At 45.4% G+C, this 27,690-nt stretch overlaps 1 protein-coding gene and 1 long non-coding RNA gene across 4 annotated transcripts in view; one reads left to right on the top strand and one right to left on the bottom strand.

Moving 5' to 3' along the window:
• The window catches only part of LRRC20 (leucine rich repeat containing 20), a 40,187-nt gene extending 33,100 nt beyond the window's left edge, over positions 1-7,087 (bottom strand). The window contains exons 1-2 of one of the 3 annotated variants that reach the window (XM_051982532.1): positions 7,003-7,087; positions 1,853-2,000 (exon numbers count right to left, since the gene is read on the bottom strand). In XM_051982532.1, the coding sequence (XP_051838492.1) occupies positions 1,853-1,934 (82 nt within the window). In that variant the 5' untranslated portion in view covers positions 1,935-2,000; positions 7,003-7,087. Of the gene's footprint in view, positions 1-1,852; positions 2,001-5,417; positions 5,748-7,002 lie in introns of those variants that run through there. The other 2 variants (XM_051982535.1, XM_051982531.1) reach the window with 2 other exon arrangements.
• Positions 7,088-7,447: 360 nt separating this feature from the next.
• LOC127547201 (uncharacterized) lies at positions 7,448-8,763 on the top strand. Its single transcript, XR_007950088.1, has 2 exons — positions 7,448-8,598; positions 8,703-8,763. It is a non-coding gene; the product is annotated as an uncharacterized LOC127547201 (long non-coding RNA).
• The last annotated feature ends 18,927 nt before the right edge of the window (positions 8,764-27,690 follow it).

Below are 27,690 nucleotides of genomic sequence, written 5' to 3'. Positions count from 1 at the left end.
CATCGCCCCCTTCCCGATCCCATCCTCCAGTCCCCAGCCTTCGCCTCCTCCATCGCAGAGTGTCCTGGCCCTGGTCCGGCCACCAGTCATGCTGGGTCCACCCTCAGTCCAGGGCCTCCGGACCTGAGCCTCACCCTTCCTTGAGGGCAGGCCCTTAGGCCCACAGAAAGCACATTATCAATAGTTTCCCATTTGATTATTCATTCATTCATAGTGGCGGGCTGGCCCCCCAAGGTCCCCCTGAGAAAATAAAGGCTGATCCTAAGGTTCCCCATGTCTTGTTCCAGGCCTCCCCAAGGCTGCCCCAGGGGCTAGTCCCATTGACTGTGGCCCTTCATCTCCCTCTTCTCTTTCCTGGATATGCTGTAGCCCCTTCGGCCCCCTCCTCACCTCCCTTCCCAGCTAAGCCCCAAGAGTCCCTGCTTAGAGCTATCTCATTACTGCTGCCATCCTGGATCACCGGGCATCGCTACTGAATCTAAGCTCTCCAGACGCCCACCAGGGTCCAGCTGGGGGCTCCGGCACCACTGCCCTGGAACCTCCGTGGTACCTGTCCAAGTCCGCTTCCTCCTCAGCCTGACTCAGAGGCTCTCTGGCTTTCTACAAGGCTCAGCCCAAAGGCCACCTCCCCCTCCTCCAGCCGCGGAGCCTTCCCTTCTGCCCAGACATTGCTCCGCGTGCTGCAGAGCACGGATGTCGAAGACACTTCTGTGGATCTGAACGTCCCCCTTCCTAGATGGCCTGTGACTGCTCTGCAGAAGTAACTGGAACCTGGCCCCCTTGTTCCGTGCACTGGCCTTGCCTCCCTGCTTGATGTCATCCTCCAAGTCATGAATCAGTGGCCATCCGAGTCCGCAAGGCACCGAGGGCCTGGGACGGGTCCCCGTGGGTCCTCCAGGACCCAGGATAGATACCCGTGGGGCCCAGGACGGGTTCCTGTGAGTCCTCGAGGGCCCAGGACGGATCCTTGTGGGGCCCAGGACGGATCTCCGTGGGTCCTCGAGAGTCCTCTCTCAGGAAGACCCATCAGTGAGTCACTGGTGTTTGAGACACATTCTGCGCTGCTCTAAACGGACCAGAACCTGGCTCATGTGCCCCGCACAGAGTCTGGGAGGCCCTTGGGACGTCACTGCTCTCTTCCGGAGCAAAGGTCGAACCACCACCAATGGAGCACTGGGATTCCGCTCCCAGTCTAAGGCAGGAAGCTGAAAGCTGAACAGTCCCAAGCTCCTCAGAAGGACTTTCTAAGCAGGTCCTTATCCTGTACCTCGAGAGCATCACTTATCCAAACACAGGGTGACGAGAGATCCAGATGAAATCCTTACAGTAAAGCCAAGCAACTCGGGGGTGATCTCGGGGGTCTCCCTGGGCAGCCCCCAGGAAAACCTCTTGGGTCCCAGGAGTGAGGGAGATGCCTCCAGGCCCCCTGGGGCAGGACGACGAGCTGTCCAAAGTCTCCACACGGGAGTCCTCCACATCCTGTGAGCCCTTCCGGTGTCTGCGGGCCGTGGCCAGAGGCCGGGGACCCTGGGGCCTGCAGCTTCCTCCAGCCAGACTGCAAGTGGGAAAGTCCGTCCAGTTCTACCAGCGGGGCCGCTCTGTTTCCACTGGGCAGGTGGGCCCTCTAACAGGCGGCCACTGATGCTAAAAATACCCCTTAAAGGGGCCCACCCGGAACCTTCAGGGAGCTGGAATTGCAGGCTCACTGCAGGCTGGGTGAGACGGCAAGAGCCCGACTAGGACAGGGCACTTTCCGAGGCCTTTTTTCCTGCTGAAAGGCGCCTTTGTTTCCCTAAACACCCACGGGCACACACACCGGGCGCACACAGGATCCAGCAGACTCCTCACTCACCCAAAGTGTCGGAGTCATTTTCCACCGTCTCGTTCACCTTCCTGGCAACTCTGGCAACAGCTTCTCCCATTTTCTTCAGCATGCAGACCCAGTCCTTCCTGTCAGAGAAGCGCCGCCAACGGGTCGTTCGGGAGGGAGACGCGGGGACCTGCCGCCCAAGAAAAAGAGAAGGCGGTGGGGATCGGGGGCTCCACAGCAGCTAGACCACACGGCCCCACGCCGCGGAGGGCAGCCCCACGCGGGGACGCACACGGGTCTGCGGCCGGCGAGGGTCCCCCACTCACCTGGGCCCTGGAGAGTCCAGAGCCCCAAGTGACCCTCCACATCATCCCACTGCCCTCGCTGGGGAGGCGAGAGCAAGTCAGGTCATACCTGTCTGCTGAGGAGAGCAACAAATGGTGATCTCAGCAGCGCACAGAGCCAGGCGTGAAACCTGAGACGGCAAGATGAGAGCGGGGGCCGTGAGCACCCTGGGGTGCGGGCTCTGAATCACCTGGCTGCTAATCCCAGGACTGGAGCCAGGCTGGCTGAGCAGGGCACACCCCGGTGACTTCCAGGGGGCGGACAGAAGGTCACTCGGATGAAATGGGACTCTCGGCCCCTCTGCAGGACGTGCATTTGGGGAAAGGCTCAATCCACTCCACCTTCTCACCCTGACTGTGGGACCAGAGCAGCCCCTCCCTACCCACCTGAGCCTAACTCCTTTGGATTAAAGTACCCAATCTTCCTTTAAAAAAAAAAACCTTAAAAATGCAAACCTTTGAGTGCAAGCTTCAGGCCATAACTCGTCATTAACACTGTCACTGGCTTCTAAATCTGGCAAGACTCCTCCAGAAGCCTCAGGAGAATGGGCCGCAGATCATGACAATCCCCATCAGACAAAGGGGAAGGAGGGAGGAAAAGTACAAGGCTGTAGAAATGAATGCTTCCCAAGAGCAGCCCAGGCCTGGGTTCTCGCCCTAGGAGAGCCTCCGACCAAGGGATTAGGAGAATGAGGCCACAAGGAAACACCTCTGAGCAGCATCCAGTCCTCCCCCAAGGGACAGCCCAGCCCAGTCCCTGAGAGCAGCAGGGCTCAGCCACCAGGAAGGGAATAAGCATTCCCCTACACCAGCAGACCCTGAGGGGCTGTGGGGTTCTGTTCCAGACCCCAACAATAAAGTGAAAGTCACACTAAAGCAAGTCACAAGATTTTTTTTTTTTTGATTTCCCGGTGCATATAAAAGTTATGTTTACACTAAAGTGTGTAAGTATTAAGTGTGCTACAGTAGTTTGTCTAAAACACAATGCATATAGCATAAAATTACTTTTCTGGATGGCACGCATTTAATCTACATCAGATTGCTTGCTACCTTGGGGAGGGGAGAGGTAAAGGATGGAGAAAGACAAATTTAGAACGCAAAGTCTTACAAAAATGAATGTTGATGTTTGACATATATTGGACTACTTGCTATCTAGGGATAGGAGGTGGGGGAAAGGGGAAATTGGAACACAAAGATTTGCAAGGGGTAATGTTGAATAACTGTCAACGCATATGTTTTGAAAAATAAAAAGCTTTAATAAAGGGGAAAAGAAGGAAAAAAATGAATGTTGAAAACCATCTTTACAGGTATTTGGAAAAATAAAAAACTATTATAAATTTTTTAAAATCCTTTTTTGCTTTAAAAAAAAAATGGTAACCATCATCTAAGCCTTCAGTGAGTGATAATAATTTTGCCAGTGGAGGGTCCTGCCTCCATGCTGATCAGGCTGCTGAAGGCTGGAGCGACTATGATAACTTCTTCAAATAAGGCAACAATGAAGTCAGCTACATGGATGGGAACACTTTGATGCCCTTGTAGAGCAATTAATCAGCCTAATTTCAATATTGCGGTTTTTCAGGGAATGGCTAGTGGGTGGAGCAGTCAGAACTCACGCATTTATCAATAATTTGCCATCTTATATGGCTGTGTTTTTTGGCTCCCCAAGATAATTACAACAGTAACACTGAAGATCATTGATCACCATCACCATAAGAAATACAACAAGGAGGATGATGATAATGGGATGACGACACAAGAGTCTGAACTATTGCAAGAATGACCAAAATTAGAAAGACGCGATGTGAGCACATGCTGTTAGAAAAATGGCACCGGCTGCATCTGCTGAAGCCAGGGTTGCCACAAACCTTCAATTTGTTTAAAAAAAAAAAAAAGCAATATCTGAGGCGTATAATAAAGCAAAGGGCAATAAAAGAGGTACACCTTGCGGCTGTTTGGTCAGCTCAATCTTGTCCGACTCTTTGGGACCCCATTTGGGGTTTTCTTGGCAGAGATACTGAAAGGGTGTGGTCATTTCCGTCTCCAGCTCATTTTACAGATGAGAAACTGAGGCAATCAGGGCTAAGTGCCCAGGGTCACACAGCTAGGAAGTGTCTGAGGCCAGATTTATAGTTAGGGAGATGAGTCTTTCTGACTCCATACTCTACCCCCGCCCCCGGCCTCTGGCAGCAGGCTGACTGGGCCCCCCACAGCTTCGGACCCAAGTTCAGCCGGGCCTTCCCTCCAGCCTTCTCTCCCCAGTTTCAGTCGCTGAGTTCCCAGAGGACTCTCCCCTTGGAGGAAGCACTCAGGCCATGGAACTCACTCTTTCACTGCCCTGACGGTCTGGACTTCCCCAATATGGCCCCCTCCCTTTGAGGGTGGGCTTCTCCCTGTTTACTCTAAGCTCCCTGAGGGTGGGGCCCTTCCTGAAAGCTCACTGCCTTGAGACCTGCCTCGGTGGCCACCCCGTATTCTTCCCTAACTTCCCCCTCCCCAACGCCCCTCACAGCCCCTCGGACACGCAGCCCCCTTGGTCCTGAGACAACATCCGGACACCGTCCGTGCAGGAGAGTGTTCTGCCTGACGCTGTTCTTCAGCATCGCTCTCCATCCCAGCCTGCTCCTAGAGGATGAGGGGCCCTTTGGCTTCCGAGGCCAGCCCATCTCCGGGTGTCCCTGTCCCGGCTCCTGAGATGTCCCTGGGATCACGCCCTCTGCCTTCCTAATTTCCTACCTCCCCTTGGACAGGCTCTTTTCCTGGCTGCCTTCAAAAAGATCCCACTCCCTTCACCAGACAAACCAATCCCTCACTAGTGACCTATAATCTCCAGCCCAGCCCAACACTAGAAATACATGGTGACATCGTCTTCCTCAATCCCAAAGAGAAGTCGGTATCTGTCTGGCTGTCTGAGTTCCGGAATAATGATTTGGAATGAGAGGTCCTGAGTTCAAATCCCAAACTGATATCCGAACCTTGGGCACAGAACCTCATCGGTTTCCTCACTGGAAATTCTAGTTTACTGGATAAGGGACTTGAGGCTGGAGAGTTAAATTACTAGGCAGGACTTGAATTCAGGACTAGAGCAGCAGCTCCAGGAGGCAGCTCCAGGGAGCAGCCCGAGAACTCCCCAGCTAAGTATTCCAACATGCCTTGGACTAGAAACATAGACATTTACTTGCAGGCCCACACCTCCCTCAGGCCACATCACCTAGGGAAGGCCCTTCCTTTGGGGCCCAATCCGAGGGAGGACCTGCCTCGCCTACCTCTGCATCCCCAGGGCCCTGCCTCCACAGGTGCTCGTCAACCATGTGGCCAGTGGGATTCGGGGCTTTCACAGTGTCCGACTGTGGGGAAGGGCAGAAAGCCCAGGGTCACAGCTCTGCTCCCGCGGGCCCTTACTCTGGGGTCTATCTGGAGAACTCTAGTTCCACCTAATTGGTTTCCCTTGTCATCTTCTCTTCATCCCTTTACAAACACGCCCATGAGAAGGGCGCTCCGGGCCGCTTCAGACTGGGCCGAGGGGGACCAGGGGGACCCCAGCACCCCAGAGCCGGCTTCACCCGGCAGGGAGCCTCACCTTCTCTGCCCTCCAACAGCCCCTCTCGTCACCAGCTGCTCTTATATTTAGTTACTGGTACAGGCGAGGGAAACCTGAGCCCTGGGCAGCCTCTGGGAAACCCAAGCAGCCCCGGACGCTGCGGGGAGGCAGATTTTTAATGGGACCTCTGACTAAAAGCTGACCACCCCCCAAACTGAGCTGCCTCCGTTTCCCAGGCCCAGGAATGGGACTCAGGGTGGGAGAACAGCAGTCTTCCAACCTGCCCGAAGCAGGAAGACCCCAACACGGCTCCCCCACCAGAGCGTTTCCAGGGCTCTCTAGTGCCTCGTCAGAGCAGTCACAGCCAATGCCTCTGAGGCAGTAAGAGACAAGGGTCTCACAACTCAACAGCAAAAGCCCCTGCTCAAGTGCCCCTTCTGCTACCGGCAAGCAAGAGCCAGTGTGGGCCTCAGTTTCCCCACTTGTCAAACGTTAGGGGGTTAAGTCAGAAGCAGAGAAGTCTGGGGATGTTCCCAATTCTATCTGTAAATTCCTAAGTAAAACAGGTGGGATTACAAAGCAACCAATTAAACTGAGATAATCATCAGCGGTTTTAAAAGCTCCAGAGACCCCGGGTGTGAGGCTAGCGGCCGAGACAGCATTGTAAGGTTTGCAAATCTAGATTCGTCTGACCCCACAACAATCCTGGGAGCCTGGGGCTATTATGGTCCATCAGACAGATGAAAACACTGAGGCAGGCCAAGGCGAAGTGACCTGTGCAGGGTCCTACAGCTGGGGACACTGGATGACCCTGACCTAGCCCCTTCTTCTCTCGGAGCCTCAGTTTCTCCACTGTCAAGTGAGGAAGGTTCCTCGTTCCAAATCCCGGGCGCAGCCGTGGGAGTGCGGAGCCCCCCGGGATCCGCCCTTCCCCCATTACCCCCCTCGCACCCCAGCATGGCTCCGCCCTGGATCCAGACCGCCCCCCAGGCTCCCGAGTCCTGCAGCTAGGCTTGGGGGCGGAGCCATGCCGGAGGTGGAACGTAAATGGCGAGGGGGAGGTGTTCGGCTAACGATGGTCCCGCCCCTAGAGGCGGGGCCAGGACTAGGGGCGGGACCAGACCTGGGGCGGGGCCTTGCGAGCAGGCTACCTTCTCCCTCTCCGGTTACCCCTCCCCCTCCCCCTCCCCGAGGTCTCCTCGCGGTATTGCGTCACGCGGCGCTTCCCTTTCTTCCTCTTTCTCTTTTTTTTTTAAACCCGGGGCACAGAGAGGGGCTGCCCGCTAGGGGCTGCCTTCTCCTCCACTTACAGCGAGACTGGCTCCGGCCCCCAGCGACCGTTGTGCCGCACTTCGGCTCGCGACACCCGCCGCCCGCCCCCTGCTCCGGAGCCGGCGGGAGGGCGGGGAAAGGGGCGTGGCACACGCAAGTTTGGGCGTGCGCAGCTAATTCCTGCCAATCCGCGACTGCGAGAACCGCAAGAGGCCCGCCTCTAATCCCCGAGCAGCCAATCAGCACTCTCCAGCTCCACCTGGGCTGGAAGAGAAAGGGACCGAGGGGGAAAACGGTGCGCGCGCTCCCTCCGATCCCTCCCCCTCTCTCTAAACAATCTCCTCTGGCGCCTCCCAGGCCGGGGTGGAAGGGGCGAGGGAAAGGCTGGGTCGGGACGGTGGGGTGGGGGAAGAGAAGGAAGCGGGAATGGTGACAGTGTGGAAGGAGCGATGTGAAGGGAGGGAGGGGTGAATGGATGAAGAAGTGAGTGGAAGGAGGGAGAAAGGCAAGGGGGGGGGTGGGGGGACAGATGGATGACATTAAGTGCTTTCTATGTATAAATACTGGGCTAAGGTGAAGATACAAAAAGAAAAGACGATCCCCGTTCTCAAGCAGGGACGTTCTAACGGGGCAGAGACCACACAGAGGCTCGCCGGTGCTATAACGGCCAGCGTTTACCAGCGGTTCGCAAGCACTGTATGTTCGCCCCCCCCCACCCGGCTGTAGGGTGGGATGCCTGTGACCCCTTTCAAAAGAGGAAACCGACTGGGCGAGGTTCCCGTCAGATTTTAAGCTCAGATCTTCAGCGCTGCTCCCCGCGCTGCCCCCACGGTCCAGTGAAGAGCAAAGGTGGGATTTATGACCATTGTTCTCTTACACGGAGCCATCACAGCCTTCTTTCCCAGGGGCCTTTGATACTCAATTCTGCTCAAACTGTCTTGTACAGAAGGGATTCAGGTGAATTATGGTTTATGAATAATGGGAAATTGCTGTTCTATAAGAAACGATCAGCAGGAAGATTTCAGCGGCCTGGGGATACTACAGGAACTGATGCTGAGGGAAGGGAGCGGAACCAAAAGAACATTGGACACAGCAACAAGAAGATTTTGGAATGATCTACTATGGACGTGGCTCTTTTAAATAATAAAGTGAGTCAGACCAATTCCAATTGGCCTGAGAGGAGACGACTAGGGGGGCTCACTAAGGATTACAACATAGTATTTTCACCTTTTTTGTAGTTGTTTGCTTTGGTTTTTTCCTCTCACATTTTTTCTTACTTGATCAGATTTTTTTTGTGCAGCATGATAAATGTGGAAATATGTTTAGAAGAATTGCACAGGTTTAACATATATTGGATTACTCGCTCTCTAGAGAAAGAGGGAGGGAGGGAGAAAAAATATGGAGCACAAGGTTTTGCAATGTATTTCAAAAAATAAAAAGATGTTAAAAGTAAAATTTAAAAGATTTAGAAAAGTATGAGGAAACTTATATGAACTGATGCAAAGTGAAGTGAGCAGAATCAGGAGAGGAATGTATATAGTAGCCTCAACATTCTAAAGAACAACTTTGAAAGACTTAAGAACTCTGAGCCATGATTCCAGAGACTTGATGATGAAATATGCTATCCACCCACGGTGAGGAATAAGACCTATATTTTGGGGGAATTTACCGATAGAGGAAGTTGGGTTGATTGACCATAAATATTTTTATAAGGATTTTGTTTTTGTTCTTTTTTCAGTCTGGGTTGGGAGAAGTAAGAAGAAGAGACAATAAATGCTTATTAATTTTTTAAAATTCCATTTTAGATTATTTTGTATATATTTCCTGTGTGGATATGTTCTTCCTTCTTCCCTACTAAGGAATTTAAGCCTCCTCAGACCAAGTAACTGTTTTTGCTTTATTTAACATGTCCCTAACACCTAACATAGCATCATAGATCAAAATCTGGAAGACACCTTATAAATCATCTAGTAACAAGGTGCCTTACGCAAATAGATGCTAAAATACCCATAATACATTCTTCAGCAGTCCTCCCTCCAATACCTTCCATAGTATAGCAGTGATAGGTCTAGGTTTTCAAGGGCTATATCTAGAGAGTAAAAGTTCTGGTAGGCTAAAACAATCAAAAGAGGGGCTCAGGATGGGCCAGGGATAAGCCAGAGGCAGAAGACGAGGTAAGTTAAAACTTGGAAACTCTAGGCAGCTCTCCGAGACTGTAAATTATTGAGTGATCCATCTGCCTCTTAGAAAAGCAGGGGTTCTAAACCTTTTTGTATTACAGTTTCCTTTGACAGTCAAGGGAAGCCTATAGATCTCTTCTCAGTCCCCTTCTATACCCCATACAATTCTCAGAATTATATTTTTAATGCATAAAACAAAATTGAAATATAGTTATCTAAATATTTTTTTTAAAACATGCTCAGGACCTTCAGATAAAGACTCCCTGTGTAAAGAAAATTCCCATACCCTCCCTTGTGTGGAAATTCCCAACAAGTTGAAATATTACAGATCCAGGCAAAAATCTGGATTACTGGTCTTTAGCTGTAAAAGACTTCCTAACAATGGCAGGTCTTCCAAAGAAAAATGGGCTATCTTGTAATAACTGCCATTTATATGGTGCTTTAAGGGTTGCCAAGTGCATGAGGCACATTTTATCTTTGGCTCTTCATAATCACATTTAATATCAATGATCACTTTGTAAGGCATAGGCTACAGATAGCTCCATTTTCAAAATTAGAAATGATTATTATGTCAAATGAGTTCATCACGAAAGATCCTCAGGCAAAGGGCGGGAAAGAATTTGTCAAATATGTTGTGGGGGGAGAGGGGAGTGTCTTGTTATAATTGTTGCTTTCAATGAGCTCTATGGTGTTTTCCAGCTCTGAGATTTTGGGATTCCAAGCTGTCCACTTCCTGATATTTCCATTGCTATGGACAGCTAAAAAAGTTGACTTCCCAGGTTTTATGGGGAGTGTATTAAAGCATAGCAGCAGAGCTATGGAAAAGCTGAGGTCATTCCCTTCCAGACAGAGGATCCTCCAACCCCTCAACCCAAGACTCTTGTGAGGCCGTCTCCCTGGCAATAAGGAAGTGGCCATGCCCTTTAACTTGCTTCGACAAGGCTGTCAACCAAATGGAGACCTCTTGTCTAAGCCGGCAGCCAGGCTTCCTGCAGCCCCAGAAAGCTCCTACTATGTGCTGCCCTGTGGAGAGGAGATATACTGTGCAAGATCAACTTTGCTGTCTCATGGCAGGCTCCATGGATTAAGTGAAGTCTTTTCAGGTCTAAATGTTTTGGGTAGCAGCCGAGACCAAAGAACTAGTTGGTTGTATCTGCTCCTTTATCATCCTCCTATGCTCAGGTCCTTTACAGATGTGACTCCAGGATCAATTCCAATAGATTTGGAATGGAAAATGCCATTTGCAGCCAGAGAACCAAGAAGACTGAATGTGGATCAAAGCATAGTATTTTCACCTTTTTTGTTTACTTGTTTCTTTTTTCCTTGTGTTTTTTCCCTTTTGACCTGATTTTTTTGCACAACATGACTAATATGGAAATATGTTTAAAAGAATTGCACATTTTTAACCTATATCAGATTGCTATCTTGGGGAGAGGAGAGGTAAGGGAAGGAGGGAGAAAGTCTTACACATAAAGTCTTACAAAAATAAATGACAACTATCTTTACATCTACTTGGAAGAATAAAATACTATTGAAAAATTTAAAAAAACAAAAAAGGGTCAGGATGAAGGGTCCTATGTCTGTGTTGGACATGAACTAGACTGAGTGCTAGAGATGAGGATTCTTTTCCAGGAAGGATTCCTCAAAGCGCAAAGGCCTCTCTTATCATTTTGACTTCTTCTAGAAAGCCATAAGATCCAAATATACCTGAATAAAAGTCCCCTTCTATACACATATAGGAGCTTCTTTGGACCTGCTGGTCCAAATTTAGAACTGAAGTTGGAAAACTGCAATGCAGTTAAATAATATCACACAGGCAGTGAGAGTCAAGACCAGGATTTGAAGCCAGACCCTCCAGTTTCACATTCTGGACACTTTCAGGATACATTCTCAATGTATTTGAGCCTAACCACTAAACTCCATTTCATTCTTCACTCTCTTCTGACGGATATGACATTGGAACTCAAACAACTCCACATGACAAGACGTGAAACTAGGAACTTTTGGCCCCAGGACAAACTGCATGAAGTTCTTGTACGATCAGAGATCAAGAGCTGGGAACCAAGCTCTTCATCTTACAGATAAGGAAAAAATGAGCCTGGAGAAGTTGACCTGACCCAGCTTACACAAGTGGGAAGTATCCGAGGTCGAACTGAAACCCAAGTCCTCTGCTCCCAGGCCCAGGTTCTTTCTCTTCTGCCAAGATGCCATCCCAATGGGCTATGAGCAAGACCCGGCCTCATGATAGGGAGACCGATGCTCCTGCTTAGAACTGGAAAGGGAGCAGAGAATCTCAGCTCACTGCTTGGTGCTTCCTATTCTAATGATTCCTACTGGGTCTGTAGTCTCCTCACTGCTGAAGGACTGAAAGTATTTACACAGTCTCAATTTGGTGCCCTGAGCCAATCCCCAATTGCCCACTCTCTCTAGTTATCGTCTCTACCCTTCCTTTTATTCTAAACCACTTTTAAATGGGGTTGACAAAACCAAAGCAAAGAAAAGGATGATAGCCCTCTCCAAGATGGACTTTCTTGGAAATCAGATGACCTCAATCCTTATAGAAGAGAGAGTCCATTCAAATCAACAAATATCTTTTAAGAGCACACGAGGGACTCTGTGCTAGACTGGGAATATAAGGCTGAAACTGAAATGATCCCTGCCCCCAAGGAACTCCTTAGCAAGCAGTCATTCAGTAAACACTTGCTCAAAGCCTATTATTAGCTTGTGGGTTGTAAATTTAGGATTGGAAAGGAGGGACCTTGGGCCACCTAATTCAATCTCATTTAACAAATGAGGAAAGTAGGACCTGGCAAGCTTAAATATCTTCGAGCAGAATATATTTCCATTTTGTTTTGTATTCCTAATGCCTAGTACAGTGCCTGGCATGTAATAGATGATTAATTAATGCTTGTTTGCTTTGTCTAATGGCATTTTAAAAAGTTGTTTTATTTTATTTTCATTTCAAACTTTTCCCCTCAGCCCCCCACCATTGCTAAGACAAAGACTCAAAACCTATTTTAAATCTGTAGCCCTGTAATATGCCTGGCATGTAGTAGGTGATTAATAAATGCTTGTTTGCTTTGTCTAATGGCATTTTAAAAAGTTCAGTTTTATTTTATTTTCATTTCAAACTTTCCCCTCAGCCCCCTACCATTGCTAAGACAAAGAATCAAGAATCAATTGACTTTGCATCTGTTCATTCCGGTGTTCTCCGGTTTCTCTGAAATCATCTCCATCATTGCTTAAATCTGCAAGCATTCTTTATATGCCTCTTTCTATCTATTTTTCAAAGGCATCTAATCTAATCCCCTCATTTTATAGATGAGAAAACTGAGACGCAGAGTGGTGAAGAGCCTTCTTCAAGTTACAGAAAGAATAGCATAACCAGTGTATATATCTCTTCATTGCCCTTTGGAGAGCTCTAGTTTCACCTCTTCAGACAATTATTAGTCCATGATTCTTACCAAGTGATATTGCCAAAAGGAGATACCCAACAAAATATTACTTTGTCCCGGCCCTCATGGAACTCACGTTTACTGGGACATGTATGTAATGGGCTGGGATCTTCATGTAATTGCAACCCCGCCTGGGAGGGCAGTGACCATGTCCATAGATGGGGAATACAACAAGACTTGAGTCTAATTCCTACAGCATGTGCCTGACTAGGTGCATTGTAAGTCTGGTCCTTGAAGACATACCTGCAGCAACTCTCTCTCTCTCTCTCTCTCTCTCTCTCTCTCTCTCTCTCTCTCTCTCTCTCTCTCTCTCTTCCTTCTTCTTTCTCTCTCCCTCCTTCTCTGTCTCTCTCTCTCTCTGTCTGTCTCTCTCTCTCTCTCTCTGTCTCTCTCTTTCTCTGTCTCTCTCTTTCTCTCTCTCTCTCTCTCCCTCTCTCTCTTTCTCTCTGTCTCTCTGTCTCTCTGTCTCTCTGTCTCTCTCTCTCTCTCTCTCTCTTTTTCTCCCTCCTTCTCTTTCTCTCCCTCCTTCTCTCACACTTTCTCTCTCTCAAGGTCAAGGGAAAGGATGAGAAGGAAAAATTTAACAGGACTGGTGGCTGCTGGCTCTCACCCAAGGAAAAATCCACATCAGACAGAACTGGAATCCTAGTGCAAACCTTTTAGAGAATTAAGTTTATTGCCCAAAGGGCGGGGTTATGAGTAAGGGATGGAAGATTCTGCAAAGGAAGTTCTGAGGAAAATTTTCCCTAAAAGGGAAGGTGCACCCTATTGTAGACCAGGACTGGGAGACCTTCTGGCCATCACATCATAGGATCGCAGGATCATAGATCTTATAGATTCAGAGCTTTTGACTCCAGCCCCTTCATTTGATGGACGATTCAAAGAACAATAGCATTTATAGAGTGTTTTAAGATTTGCAAAGCATTTCACACATGTTAACCTTTCATTTTCACCCCCTCTATGAGGTAGGGCTACTCAGGGTCACAGCTAGAAAAGGAGTTGGGCAGGACTTTAACCTGAATCTTCATGAATTCAAGTTGAGGGCCCTACTCACTCTAACACACTTTCTCTGTCCAGTCCTCCCATTCTACAGATAAGAAAATGGAAACCTAGAAAGTGGAAATGGTTTTGCCGAAAGGTACACAACTAATAAAGCTTTGGATCGGCTGGCCCCCAGTTCCTCCAATTCCAAATATAACATTTTATGCTTCTTAGAAGTTGCTATCCCAGCAGCCAACAGCGAGTGTTCCCCTGCAGTGGGTTTTGTTTTTTGTTTTGTTTAAGGCCAGCTAACCGTGGCCTTCCTGGGGTGAGACCCAGTCAGCCTCCTCTTCTTTACTTTGCTCTTGAGAATCACTTTACCTTCCACTGATTTCAAAAAAAAGATGCTAACTTAGCTTTTCCTCCTCATCCATTTCCTTCTCCTTCTTCAGTCTTAGAATTTGAAACACTATGAAAATCCATTATTCTGGAATCTTGGTAGAAAATCCGAGGGACTATCAGAAGCCACCATAAAGGCTCCTAAGAAAATCATGGCCTTGGGGAAAGAGCACCAGATTTAGAATTAGGATATGAAGTCAAACTCTAGCTCTGTCATTTAACCAGATGAATGACTCAGAGCAAGTCACATACCCTTTCCATGTTCAAATTCAGTTCAAGAAGTATTTATTAATCATCTCTGTGCATGGCACTGTTCCGTATGACGAAGACACAGCGATAACAAAGATGAAAACCCAAACCGTTCCTGCTTGTGTTCTACCAGGGAGATACATGTTTTTAGACTGGGGGACATTCAGAATAGTACATGTGGCCTATGTCCTGGACCCCAACTCCTACGTAGTCAAATGAGACTAAACCCCAGAGTCAGACTGACTACATCTCTCCCTAAAGATTATAGAATGACTTTGAGGAGTCGCAAGTTTTTCTTTTTAAAAAATTTGTAGAAAAAAAGTTTTTTCCCAGTTCCAAATTTCCTCTTTCTTCTTCTCCTATCATGGGAAAGTCAAGAAAAACAAAACCCATGACAAATATGTGTGATCGTGCAAAATGAGCTTCTGCTTTAGCCATGTCCCCAAACCCCCAAACAGACAAGAGTGCTTTACTCTGCTCTCTGAGTCCATCAGTTCTGTCTGAAGGTGGATAGCATGTTTCATTATGAGTCCTCTGGGAATGCAAATTAAGACAATTCTGAGGTACTACCTCACACCTCTCAGATTGGCTGAGATGATAGGAAAAGGGAATGATAAATGTTGGGAGGGGATGAGGGAAACTGGGACACTGGTGCATTGTAGGTGGAGTTGTGAAGTCTGGGGAGCAATTATACCCAAAGGGCTATCAACTTGTGCATATCCTTTGATCCAGCAGTTTCATTACTGGATCTGTATCCCAAGGAAATCATCAAGGAGAGAAAAGGACCCACATGTGCAAAAATGTTTGTGGCAGCCCTTTTTGTGATTGCAAAGAATTGGAAAAGGAGCAGATGCCCATCAACTGGGGAATGGCTGAATAAATTACAGCATATGAAAGTTATGTGATACTATGGTTCTATAACAAATGATGAGCAAACGGACTTTAGAAAGGCCTGGAAAGATTGACACAAACTGATGCTGAACAAAACAAGCAGAACCAGGAATACATTGAACACAGTAACAGCAAGATTATTTAATGATCAATTATGAAAGACTTGGCTCTTCTCAGGTAATCTAACACAATCCCAATAAACTTTGGATAGAAAATGCCATGTGCATCTCAAAAGAGAACTATAGAAATTGAATATAAATCAACAGATGCTATGTTCATTTTTTTTCCCTTCTGTTTTTTCCCTTTTGTTCTGATTTTTTTCTCCCAACATGATTCACAAAGAAAGGTACATTAAAAAGTTAATATACATGTAAAAAGTAAAATGAAATACACATGTGGAAAAAAGTGAGTCCTCTGGAATTGTTCAGGGTCATTGCTTTTATCAAATTACTCAAGTCTTTCCAAGTTCATTATCTTTACAATTTTTCTGTTACTGTATAAATTGTTGTTCTGGTCTCTGCTCATTTCATTCTGCATCAGTAAGTCTTCCAAGATTTCTCTGAAATCACCATTTCTTTCAGAAAAATAGTATTCCATCACATTCACATATTATCAGCTAGTTCCCAGTTTTGGTTTCCAGTTTATCAATGTCCAATTTTTTGTCACTGGAAAAAGAATTGCTAGAAATATATTTTTTAAAAAATATTGGTCCTTGCTGTATGTGCCAAAATGTTTGTGGCAGCCCTGTTTGTAGTGGCTAGAAACTGGAAATGGAATGGATGCCCATCAATTGGAGAATGGCTGGGTAAATTGTGGTATATGAACGTTATGGAATATTATTGTTCTGTAAGGAATGACCAGCAGGATGAATACAGAGAGGATTGACAAGACTTACACAAACTGATGCTGAGTGAAATGAGCAGAACCAGGAGATCATTATATACTCCAACAATGATACCATATGAGGATGTATTCTGATGGAAGTGGATGTCTTCGATAAAGAGATCTAACTCAGTTTCAATTGATCAAGGCTGGACAGAAGCAGCTACACCCAAAGAAAGAACACTGAGAAATAAATGTAAACTGTGCAACAAGTGAACTCTTTGGTTCTGCAAACATATATTGTATCTAGGATGTACTGTGACATATCTAACATATATAGGACTGCTTGCCATCTAGGGGAGGGGTTGGAGGGAGGAGGGGAAAAACTGGAACAGAAGTGAGTGCAAGGGATAATGTTGTAAAAAAAATTACCTTGGCATGGATTCTGTCAATAAAAAGTTATTTAAAAAATTAAATTAAATTAAATTAAAAAAATATTGGTCCTTTTCCTCTTTATCTGATCTCTTTGAGGTATAGACCTAGGAGATAGTTAAAAGGTATGTGAAATTTAATATTTTGCGGGGCATAGTCCCAAATTGCTTCCCACAATGGTTAGAATAGTTAGAATAGTTCACAGCTCCACCAAGAATGTATTAGTGTACCTATTTTCCTGTTTTGTTTTCTTAGCCACGCTGATGGATGGGAGTTGGTACTTCTGAATCATTTTAATTTTCATTTCTCTAATTATTAGTGATTCAAAGCATTTTTTCATATAACTACTCAAGACTGATTCCTTCCTCTGAAAATTTTCTATTCATATTTTTGGACCATTTACCAATAAGGGAATGGATTTTATTATTGAAAATTTGACTCAGTTCCCATTATATTTTAGAAGTGAGACCTTTATTATTGCTGCTAAGATTCTCTCCCCTAGTTTCTTGCTTTTCTGTTAATTTTAGAGACATTGGCTTTCTTTTGGGAATTCTATATAGTGGTTCATAGTCATCTCCCAGAGTTCTTTCCCGAGGTGTAGCTGATTCAGTTCATTACTGCTCTATTTTTTTCTTTACTTTTTAAAGAAAATGATTCCCTTTATATTCTTAACCTTTTATTCCCACAAATAAATTTTATTCTTTTTTCTAGTTTTATAATATAGTTTGGTCATTTGATTGATATAGCATATAAATCATATCAACAGCAATATCAATCAGGCACTGAATAAGAAAATTAATTTCAGTAGTATTGTTATTCTTACTGTTTTGGCTTAATCCAGTTACAAATAATTAACATTTGTCTAATGATTTAGATTGGTCTTTTTAAAAAATAATAGCTTTTTATTTTTCAAAATACATACAAAGATAGTTTTCAACATTCATCCTTGCAAAATCTTGTGATCCAAATTTTTCTCTCTCCCTTCTCATCTCCCCCTCTCCCTCAACAAGAAGTAATCTTGTAGGCTAAACATGGAATTCTTCTAAACATATTTCTACATTTATTATGCTTCATGAGAAAAATCAGATCAAAAAGGAAAAAAAAAACGAGATAGAAAAAAAGCAAGCAAATGACAACAAAAAAGGTGAAAATACTACATTGGGATCCACATTCAGTCCCTATGATCCTCTTTTTGGATGCAGATGACTCTCTCCATCACAAGTTATTGGAATTGCCCTGAATCAGCTCATTGTTGAAAAAAACCACATCCACCATAGTTGATCATCTCATAATCTTCTTTTTGCCGGGTACAATGATCTCCTGGTTCTGTTCACTTCATTCAGAATCAGTTCATATAAGTCTCTCCAGGCCTCTCTGAAATCATTCTGCTGAGCGTTTCTTATGGAACAACAATATTCCATAATATCCATAGTACCATAACTTATCCAGCCATTCCCCAAATGATGGACATCTGTGGATCATAGCATCTGAAGCAGCTGCAGGGCAGCCTTTGCTGACACAGGTATTGTGGATTGGGAATGAGATAAATTGGAGGCAGAGGGAAGAGGAGAGAGATTAGAGAACAGCAATGGCCTCTCAGCCAGAGAAGTCAGAGAATAGCAACAGCCCCTCAGTCTCCCAGAGGAGATCCATTCTGGGTTGGATCTCCAGCAGCCACTGTCAGGTGACTTCCTGTATGATAACATGAGGTGCCCAGCATCCATTCAGTTTCCAGTTCCTTGCCATTACAAAAAGGGTTGCTACAAACATTTTTGCCCATGTGGGTCCTTTTCCCCTTTTTTATGTAGATTGGTCTTTATATGAAGAGTGTTTTACAATTGTGTACATAAAGTTCCTGTGTAGGTCTTGACAGGGAGATTTCCAAGTATTTTCTACTGTCTGCAGTTTTTTTCAATGGAAATTCTCTTTCTATTTCTTCCTTTTAGAATTTGTTGGTAATATAAAAAATGAGGATTATTTATATGGATTTGTTTTATATCCTGCAACTTTGCTGAAATTATTCGTTGTTTTGCTTAGTTTTTTTCAGTTGATTCTCTAGGATTCTTCAAGTTCTGATTCTAAGATGGTTCTCTTAGATGATCGTCTTCAAGATAATTCATCATATCACCTGCAAAAGTGACAGTGTTTTTTTTTTTTTGCTATTCCTTCAACTCATGTTTCCTATCGTATTGCTATGCCTTGCATTTCTAGTACAATATGAAATAAAAATCTTAAAATGGACATTCTTGCTTCACCCTGATCTTACTGGGAAGGATTAATTTAATCCCCATTACCTTTTCCCATTATCTCTATTAGTGAGATAATATTTTCTTGGTCTTTATATACTACTGATCATTTTAAAGAAAATTCCATTTATTCCTGTGCTTGCTGATACGGTTTTAAAAACAGGAAAGAATGTTATGTTTTCTCAATCTATGTTTCTAAATCTGTCTTATTTCAGCACTTTGCAATCGTTTTTTCATTCAGGGCTCACAACAACCCTGGGAGGTAAGTGCTCTTCTCATACTGATGAGGAAACTGAGACTTAAGTGGTTAAGTGACTTAGCCATCACACTGCTAGTCAACGTGTCTGAGGCTGGTTTTAAACTCAGTTCTTCCTAACGTGAGACTCGCTTCTCTATCAACTACACCTCTCAACTGTTAAGGGAATCTTTGAAAAAGATAATGGAGATAGATAATGGACTGGATCTCAGCGGTCATTTAGTCCAAATGCCACTTATTTTGTAGATGAGACTAGGCAACACAAATTAAGGCAGCTAAGTGGTATATAAAAGATACTAAACCTATCAGGGAGACCTGATTTTAAATTCTGAAGCAGGTACTTAGCTTGTAGAACTCTAGGCAAGTCACTTAATTTCTGTCTGTCTCCATTTCTTCATCTGTAAAATGAGAATAATAGCCCTTTCTTATGAAGTTGTTGTAAGGACCAATAAATAAGGCAAGTCATTTAACCTCTGTCTGCCTCAGCTTCCTCATCTGTAAAATGAGAATAATAATAGCCCCTCCCATGTAAGAATCAGTAAATAGGGCGAGACACATAAACTCTGTTTACCTCAGCTTCCTCTTCTGTAAAATGGGAATAATAGTCCCTCCTTTATAAAGTTATAAGGATCAGTAAGTAAAGCAAGTCACTTAACCTCTGCCTCAATTTCCTCATCTGTAAAATGGGAATAATAACAGCCCCTCCTATACGAAGTTGTTGTAAGGACCAGTAAATAAGTGTTAGCTCTTATTATTCTCCCCAAGGAGTTAAAGCGATTTTTCCCCAGAGTTACATGGATCAGTCAGAAGTGGGATGAGAATCTGAGTCGCTCAGGAAGGAGCCAGGGCTTTTCTGTGGCCACTCCCACCCCCAGTTTTTCCTCAGCAGCATCCGACTCCCTCCAGGAGAGGGCAATGTTGCCGGGCCTGCTTCACCCTTGGCAGCTACCTGCTCTTGGGGCCACTGTACATGGTGTACTCTGCCCTGGGCACAGGCTGGCATTGGGCGTGGTCTGTCATTCAGTGTTGTGATGACAGGACATTTCTTTTTTGCACAGGGCTTTGCTCCAGCCCTGGAAAAATCTCTGTTGAAGCGCTCTCTCCCTCCCCTCTGGCAATGTTTTCATCCTGTTAGCATTGGATGGGATGGGGGGCGGAGGAAGGGGAAGAGGAGGTGGGGGCTCCCTCCGGACGTACCTTTGACCTGGAGCGCCCACGCTGGAGAGCTCCCGGACCTCCCGGTGGCCAGCGGCTCTCCTCCTGCTCCCAGCTCCCCCCTAACCCGCCCTCTCCCCCAGCCCCAGACCCCAGGCTTTTCCCCCTGCCCGCTGCTCTGGGGCCTTCCAGATCATTTCCATTGTCCCACCCTGGCATCAGCCCTTGCAGTGATTCAGTGGTTAATCCTCCAAGCTCCCCTGGGCGTGTCTACATTAATTCCCGGGCAACTCCCTTTCTGCCTGGTACAAACTGTCCCATCACCATCATCACCAAGAAAATAACCATCATAAACACCATCGAGATGAGCAAAACCCATGATCAGGTCGAGGATCCGCGATGTCTATCTCGCACCTCCACAGCTTAGCAGACACGTTTGCCAGCTGCTGCGGCCCAGGCAGCTCTGCCCTCTGCGGGGCAGGGTCCTTGAGGAAAACAAATGGCTGTGACCGGCTGGTCCCCAAGCTGGGAGGGCCCTGGCAGAGCTTGCGCTCAAGGGGTCCTCACACATTTATGAAGCCCTACTGTGTGTCAGGCACACAGAAAGAAAAAGACGGCCTTCTCTGCAGCTTGTTTGGGTGTGGCGTTGTCCCCTCCACAAAACTGAACTCCTTAAGTCTGCCTTCAGACTAGATGGCCTCTGAGTTCCTTTCCCCTTTAAGCTTATAGTCCTAAGGTAGGGATTCAAGAGACCTCTCCCCGCTACAAAAAGCCTTTAGTACAATATCATATGATCAGCTCCCATTTTGGCAGCACATTTGTGAATCCAAAATACTTACTATGATTGTGGAGACAGGCGATGTAAATTATTATTTCCATTTTACAGATGAGGAAACTGACCCCCAGAGAGATTAGGATGACTTGTTTATAACTAGTGTCAGAACCAAGATTCCGACTGAGGCATTCTGACCCCAAGTATCCTGCCCTAACTATTAAAAAAAAATGATCCCTTCCATTTGTATAATAATTACAGATTTGGAAATACTTCTATCTCTGTTACCTTATTTGTTCCCCATCACAATCTAGTTACTTGTGTACAAGCATATGTCTCTCCAATGGTCCTGAAAGCCCCTTTAGGGCAGGATCCTGTCCTGGTCTGCTTTCCCACATAAGAGCCTCCCGTCCTATAGCAGCAAACATTTAAAGCTGGAAAAGACTTTCTGCATAATGTAATCCAACCATCTCAATTTATAGATGAGAGAGCGGAGACCCAGGATGTCACGTCGTAAATAAGATCACACATGGAGTATGATAGTAGGGCCGGGATCTGAACCGAGATCCTTTGCCTCCAAATCCCCATGGCTCTATTCCCTGCCCCAGGCTAGCTTCTCCTTTATTAAAGGTGCTCAGTACGGGTTAGAAAGCCAAATCAAAGCTCGAGGCAGAAACAATATGTGGTTTTTTAAAAAAGGAGTTATTTGCTCCATGAGGCCATTTCTGACCCTCCTGGATTTTACAATCTCTCCTTCCTGAAATCTCTTTGAATGATTTTGAGTTTTTTGAGTGTTTACTTATCTTTGTTCGGTTGTTTCTGTTCCTACCGGACCTGGAATGGAAGCTGATATGGTTAGAACTTTCCTTTAGGAAGGAGCCTTTCCAGAGGAATCTCAAGGGCCATTAGCCATGCCTGAATAAGAATCTGTTCCACTGTCCTTTCTACAGAAGGCCTCTAGGTGTCTACTGACCTCCCTGGTGCCCTGTAAGTCTCACCTGGAATCCCACCTTGAACAGGAAGCCTTCCCGAGCCCCCCAGGGCCCTCCTTCCCTTTTTTAGTGATTTTCTTTTTATCCTGCTTGCTTTGCAAATTTGGAAACATTACAGCAAAGGCTATAAGCTCCTTGAAGGCCTCTTTCTATATCCCTGAAGCTTAATACAGTGCCCAGCATGTAGTTGGTGCTTAATAAACATTTATCGATTGATTGATTGACTTGAAGACTTCCAGTAATGGGGGAATCTCCAACAAGAGGCCTGCATGTGCTTGCTCCAAAGCATCCTATTTCACTTCGGAAGAATTTTCTTCATTAGCTTAAAATCTAAAGTCTAAAAGTTTTCCTCTTTGTTCCAAGCCCCAATTGTTTCTAATTCTGCCCTTTAGGTCCAAGAAGAGCAGAGCTAATCCCTCTTTTAAAAAAAATTAATTTAATTTTTATTTTTAGTACCAAGTTCTCTCCCCGCCTCTACTCCCTCCCCACATAGTGAGAAGGCAAGAAATATGATTCTCATTATACATATGAAGTCATGCAAAACATATTTAGGCAACTAATTTCTCTTTTAGGAAACAGCTTTTCAAATACTTGAAGAAGGTTTTTTCTAACACTTCAGTCTTCTCTAATACCTCTGGTCTCTTCCACGGTGAGGGAGGAGGTAATCAGAGCACACACACATACACATACTCTGAGTGATCACAGAAGATGAAATATTAAGGTATTAATGGGGTGTTCGTACTGCTGTTCCTTTCTTAAGTAGGAACGCCGTTCTGAGTCTGGGGGAGCGGCAGTGATTTATTCCGCCGCCCATGAGGGAACTTGGAGCTTTGTTCTGCCGTGTCTCGCTCTCCTTGACCTCCCGGGCCGTAGCACACGTAGACATCCATGGGGTTTTCTGGGCCATGATTTGCTCTGCCTTCCTTCTCTAGTACTTTAAATGAGCAGGAAGTTTGGGAGCTCATCAGGTCTAGCTGGGGGCTACCTTGCGGAAGGTCCCCTCTGAAATGGGGAGAAGGCAGTTTCTGTCTCCTCCCCCTACATCCCCTGACCGAGACGTCTAAAACTCACCTGGGAGTAGCCCCTCCAAAGGAGACCCTCATTCCGTAGCTGAGAGGGCAGCGCCAATGAGTCAGATTTCAGTGAGGAGCCCAACTTCTGGGAGAAGATGCAGGAGCTGGAGAAGGGGAGGCTGGTGAAGCTGCCCAGAGCGGGCACAGGTCAGTCCCCTGCAAGAGAGGCTCTAGCAGTCAGGGGTCCTCAAACTTTTTAAATAGGGGGCCAGTTCACTGTCCCTCAGCTGTTGGAGGCCGGACTATAGTAAAAACAAAAACTTTGTTTTGTGGGCCTTTAAATAAAGAAACTTCCTAGCCCTGGGTGAGGGGGATAAACGTCCTCAGCTGCCGCATCTGGCCCAAGGGCCATAGTTTGAGGACCCCTGCTCTAGCTATTTGTTATCAGCTTTTGCTCTACACCCTTGTCCCTGGTGTGGGAGAAGGCACAGATGACGTGCAGATTTTCCCTGGGCAGAGTGCTCATATTTAGGATGGATCCAAAACACCTTGGGATGAAGATAGCAAGATACAATCTAAGAGTCAATCAATGTGCATTTATTAAGCACCTCCAGGCACTGTGCCAAGTTCTGGGGATACAAAGAAAGGCAAAAGATACAAAAGAAAAGGCAAAAAGCAACCGCTTGCTCTCCAGAAGCCCCCAGCCTAATCAGAGAGACAACATGCAAGCACTTATGTACAAACATAATCCACAGGGGAAAAAGGGATACTAGCATTGAAGAGGATGGGGACAAACTGTAGAAACTCTGCGCCACTTTTTTTTACAATAACTACAATTTTATTTGTATGTTTGTTGAGTTAGTATCTTATTTTTATATAATTTTATCCTTTTAGCTGCGTACTTATTTATTTTGAATATCCTTGAATTGAAAGCCAGGTTCAGGTAATTCAAACGCTTTAATGAGCGCCTCAAACTGTTTACCACTCAGTAGTACCTTGCTGCGAGGGCACCATTTATTGGTATTAGGCTGCTCAGCTTAATTCACCTAGAAAATAAAACAGAACTCAGAGGCAAACTTAGAGCACTGTGCTTGTGACAACACTCGGTGGGGCAGGGGCCCCGTTGGGGCAGCAGGGACTCTGGCTGTGAAAGTTAGCAAGTTGCCATAAGGAAGGAAAGATGTCCAGTCTCTGTGAAAATGCCCCAAGCAGAGAAATGGGTCACCATGTAGGAGGAGCCGGTGTCAATGGGTCAGATGGTCCGAGAAGGTCCGAGGAAGCTAATAAGGTGTAAAAAGTAGGAAGGGATCATCACCTTGTGAATGACATTCAGAGCCAAACAGAGGAGGGTATGTGTGATCCTGGAAATAACAGCAAGGCACTGGAGTTTATTGATTAGGGAGGAAATATGGTCAGAACTGAGCTTTAGGAAAATCACTAAGACCACACAACACACACACACTCATACTCACACACACATGCACACTCAGTCACTCACTCACACACACACTCACACTCACACACTCTCACACACACTCACACTCACTCACACAACACACACACTCTCTCACACACACACTCATACACACACACACACTCACTCACACACTCACACTCTCACACACTCACACACACATGCACACTCACACACACTCACACACACTCACACTCACACACACACACTCACACACACACACACACTTTTCAGTTTTCTTTTGTATGTCGTCATCCCTTATTAAACCGTTGGCTCCTTGAGGATGGGGGCTGCCTTTCTTTGGCTTATTTGTATGCCTCGTGCTTAGCACAGTGACTGGCACACATCACTGCACAATACGTCCACCCCACACTCCCTCCAGTGATCCGGATCCCAATCCATCCGTGTTTATCATCCCCCACAACCCCTAATAAGTTTCCTCAGTGTCCAGCCCAAAGGGTGGGGCCTTTGCTCCTGACTAGGTAAGGAGGTAGCTGATGGATGCTTATTGAATTGAACTGAATAGCTGAGTTCATAAAAAACAACTTCACAAGTCTAAGACTGTGAGCTCTTGATGGCAAGGACCGTGTTTTTGCCTCCCTGTGTCCCCAGCACCTAGTACAGAGCCTGCGTACAGTGGGAGCGAACTAAAAGCCATTTGGCCGACAAATGAAACTCTAAACACGTGGCTAGGTCTTAGTTGTTGTGGAAAAGGTCTTGGGGGTTTTGTGGATGATAACTCGGTTCCACCATCCCAAACAAACCATCATTTGTGCTTTTAGGGTACAGAAAGAGAGACAGAAGGGAGGAAGGAAATAGTCTATCTTGTGGATCTCCATCCTGGTCAGGCTATTGTTGCAGTCTGTTTTCGATTCTGGGAGTGTCAGATGAGGAAGGATGTGGAAAAACTGGAATGGGGCCAGAAGAGGGCAAAATGTTGAAGGCTCTGGAGGTAGAATATCTGAGGATCCTCTGGAGGAACGAGGGCCCCTTAAACTGAAGACGAGCACATGGCGTTGTCTTTCAGAGTTCCTTTAAATACCACGGAAGAGGGGGTAGATCCAAGCTGCCTGACCCCACGTGGGAAAATGAGGAGAACAGATCAGAAATTGCAAGGGGGAAAATTTAGGTTCCATCTCCTAACATCAGAGTGACAGTTTCGCCTTGGAAGTGAAGTTTCCCTCGCGGGAGGGTAGATGAATACTTGTCAGGAATGTGTTAGAGGGGAGAGCTGCTTTCTAAAGGGGTTGCATTAGTTGTGCTTTGTGATTTCTTCCAAATTTGAGATTCTGTGACACTTGAAGGTCAGGGAGGTTTAGTAATCGTGGTCACCTAGCAAGTGTCAGAAACAATATTCAAATCCAGATTGCCAAGTTCTGAGTTCTTTCCCCAATACCTACTACTGTCCTTATTTTGCCAATACTATACATTCTAAAAGGCCCAGAGAACAAAGACCTCTTTTTGTTTCAGCCTTTTCAAATCCGAGTCTGACCTTCTGTAGTTTAAGAACATCCTTCCTAAGGCTTTCTCTAGGTCTAGTCCCCGTAACCCCTCCCTTCTCCACGGTGTTTATTATCTCTACCTCATCATACGCTATGTCCATCCCACACTTCCTTCAAGAGCCAGATCCCAATCTATCCATCTTTATCATCCCACACAACTCTTGATAAATTTCTGCAGTGTTCAACCAAAAATATTGGAGGCCTTTATGCGGCTCCTGACAGTGGGTATGTAGGAATAACATTATTTCTAAGGTTTACAGAGCACATTACATATATTATTTCATGTGATTCCCAAAGGAAAGGGTAAGGGCCAGAAGCCTGCAGGTATAGGGAGCTAGGTGATTTCATTCATTACCCCCATTTTACAGATGAGGAAACTAAGGCTGACAGCTTATATAACTTGTCCAGGGTCATGCAAATAGTCTCATAGGCTGGATTTGAATTCATATCTTCCAGTTCCAGCACTCTACCCGTGCCACCTAGTTAGGTCTACCTGGGGCTCACACGTTAGCCACCTGCTATCTTTCACTTGACACATGCACTCATCCACCTCCTTTTCTGGTTCTTTGATGATATCTTTTACATAGCATCATCAACCCTTCATTATATACTGTTCTGTTCTCTAATTACTCACTGTGCATAAGTTAGCACTTCAGTTTATCAGCCTGTAATGCTGATCTAATTGTTTTTCCTCACTAGTGAAATTGCAAGCCCCCTCTGAGGGAGGGACCATGGACTAGCCTGACCTTCATCATGACGCACAAGAGAGGCACTAAATGCTTTCTGATGGAATGGCACAGGCCTTGGGCAAGTCATACCCATTCATTGGGTCACTTTCCTCCTCTAGAAATCAAGGGAATTGTGTGAGATAATCTGAAGATGATCTTCTAGTCCAAGAAGCTGCCATCTGGGGGCATTCCACATTCTCAAAGTTCTCCCAGCTCTGAAATTCCTTGTTATAAGACCCATCCTAAGAGACAGGAGAATAAATAATACATGTGCTTTGAATCCAGGAAGACTTGATTTTGTCTCCCTTCTCTGATTCATGCTGGTTGTATGATTCTAGGCAAGTCACTTGATATCTCAATTAAAATGTGGATGTCCTAGAGACCCTTACAGGGACTTCTCAACATCAATATTATTTTTTGTAGTAATACCAAGACTTGAATTTTGAATATAGTAAATATTCCATAGCTATAATCCTTTTAAACAAAAGGGCTTTGGAAAATCTCCAATAATTTTTAAGATTTTAAATTGGTTCTGAAACCAAAAAGTTTGCAAACTGCTATTCTAGAAACTCTCTAAGGTTTTAAGTAGCAAAAAAGGAAAGAAAACATATTGGTAGAAGGAGCTTCCCATGTCACCCAAGTTATAGATTCAGTCCCTATCCATAGGATTTCTATATCTTTGACATCTTATATCATCTATAGCTTTCTATGTCCTTATAATAAATAACAAATGACACATGTGATTTATTGATAAACCTTGATTTAGTGCTAACTATGTGGAGAGGATTGGAAATACAAAGGCAGAAATAGACTCTGTTCTCAAGAACCTTCCCTTCTACTTTTGTGCAATAAGAAATGATGAACCGTTGGATTTCAGAAACACCTGGAAAGATTTACATGAGCGAATGCATATTGAAATGAATAGAACCAGGAGAACATTGTATACAGTAACAATAACATTGTATGATGATCAACTGTGATTGATTTAGCTCTTCTCAGCCATACAACAATCTAAGATAATTTCAAAAACCTCAGTATGGAAAATGCTATCCTCATCCTGAGAAAGAATAGATGGAGTCAGAATGCAGATTGAAGCATGCTATTTTCACTTTATGTTTTTCATATTTTTTCCTTTTCTTCTGCTTCTTCTTTACAACACGACTAATATGTGTAATGAGC

Source organism: Antechinus flavipes, chromosome 2 (genome assembly GCF_016432865.1).
Source record: "Antechinus flavipes isolate AdamAnt ecotype Samford, QLD, Australia chromosome 2, AdamAnt_v2, whole genome shotgun sequence".
Lineage (NCBI taxonomy): Eukaryota > Metazoa > Chordata > Mammalia > Dasyuromorphia > Dasyuridae > Antechinus > Antechinus flavipes.
The sequence above is the reverse complement of the archived record's forward strand: the minus strand, read 5'-3'. Positions and strand labels throughout refer to the sequence as shown.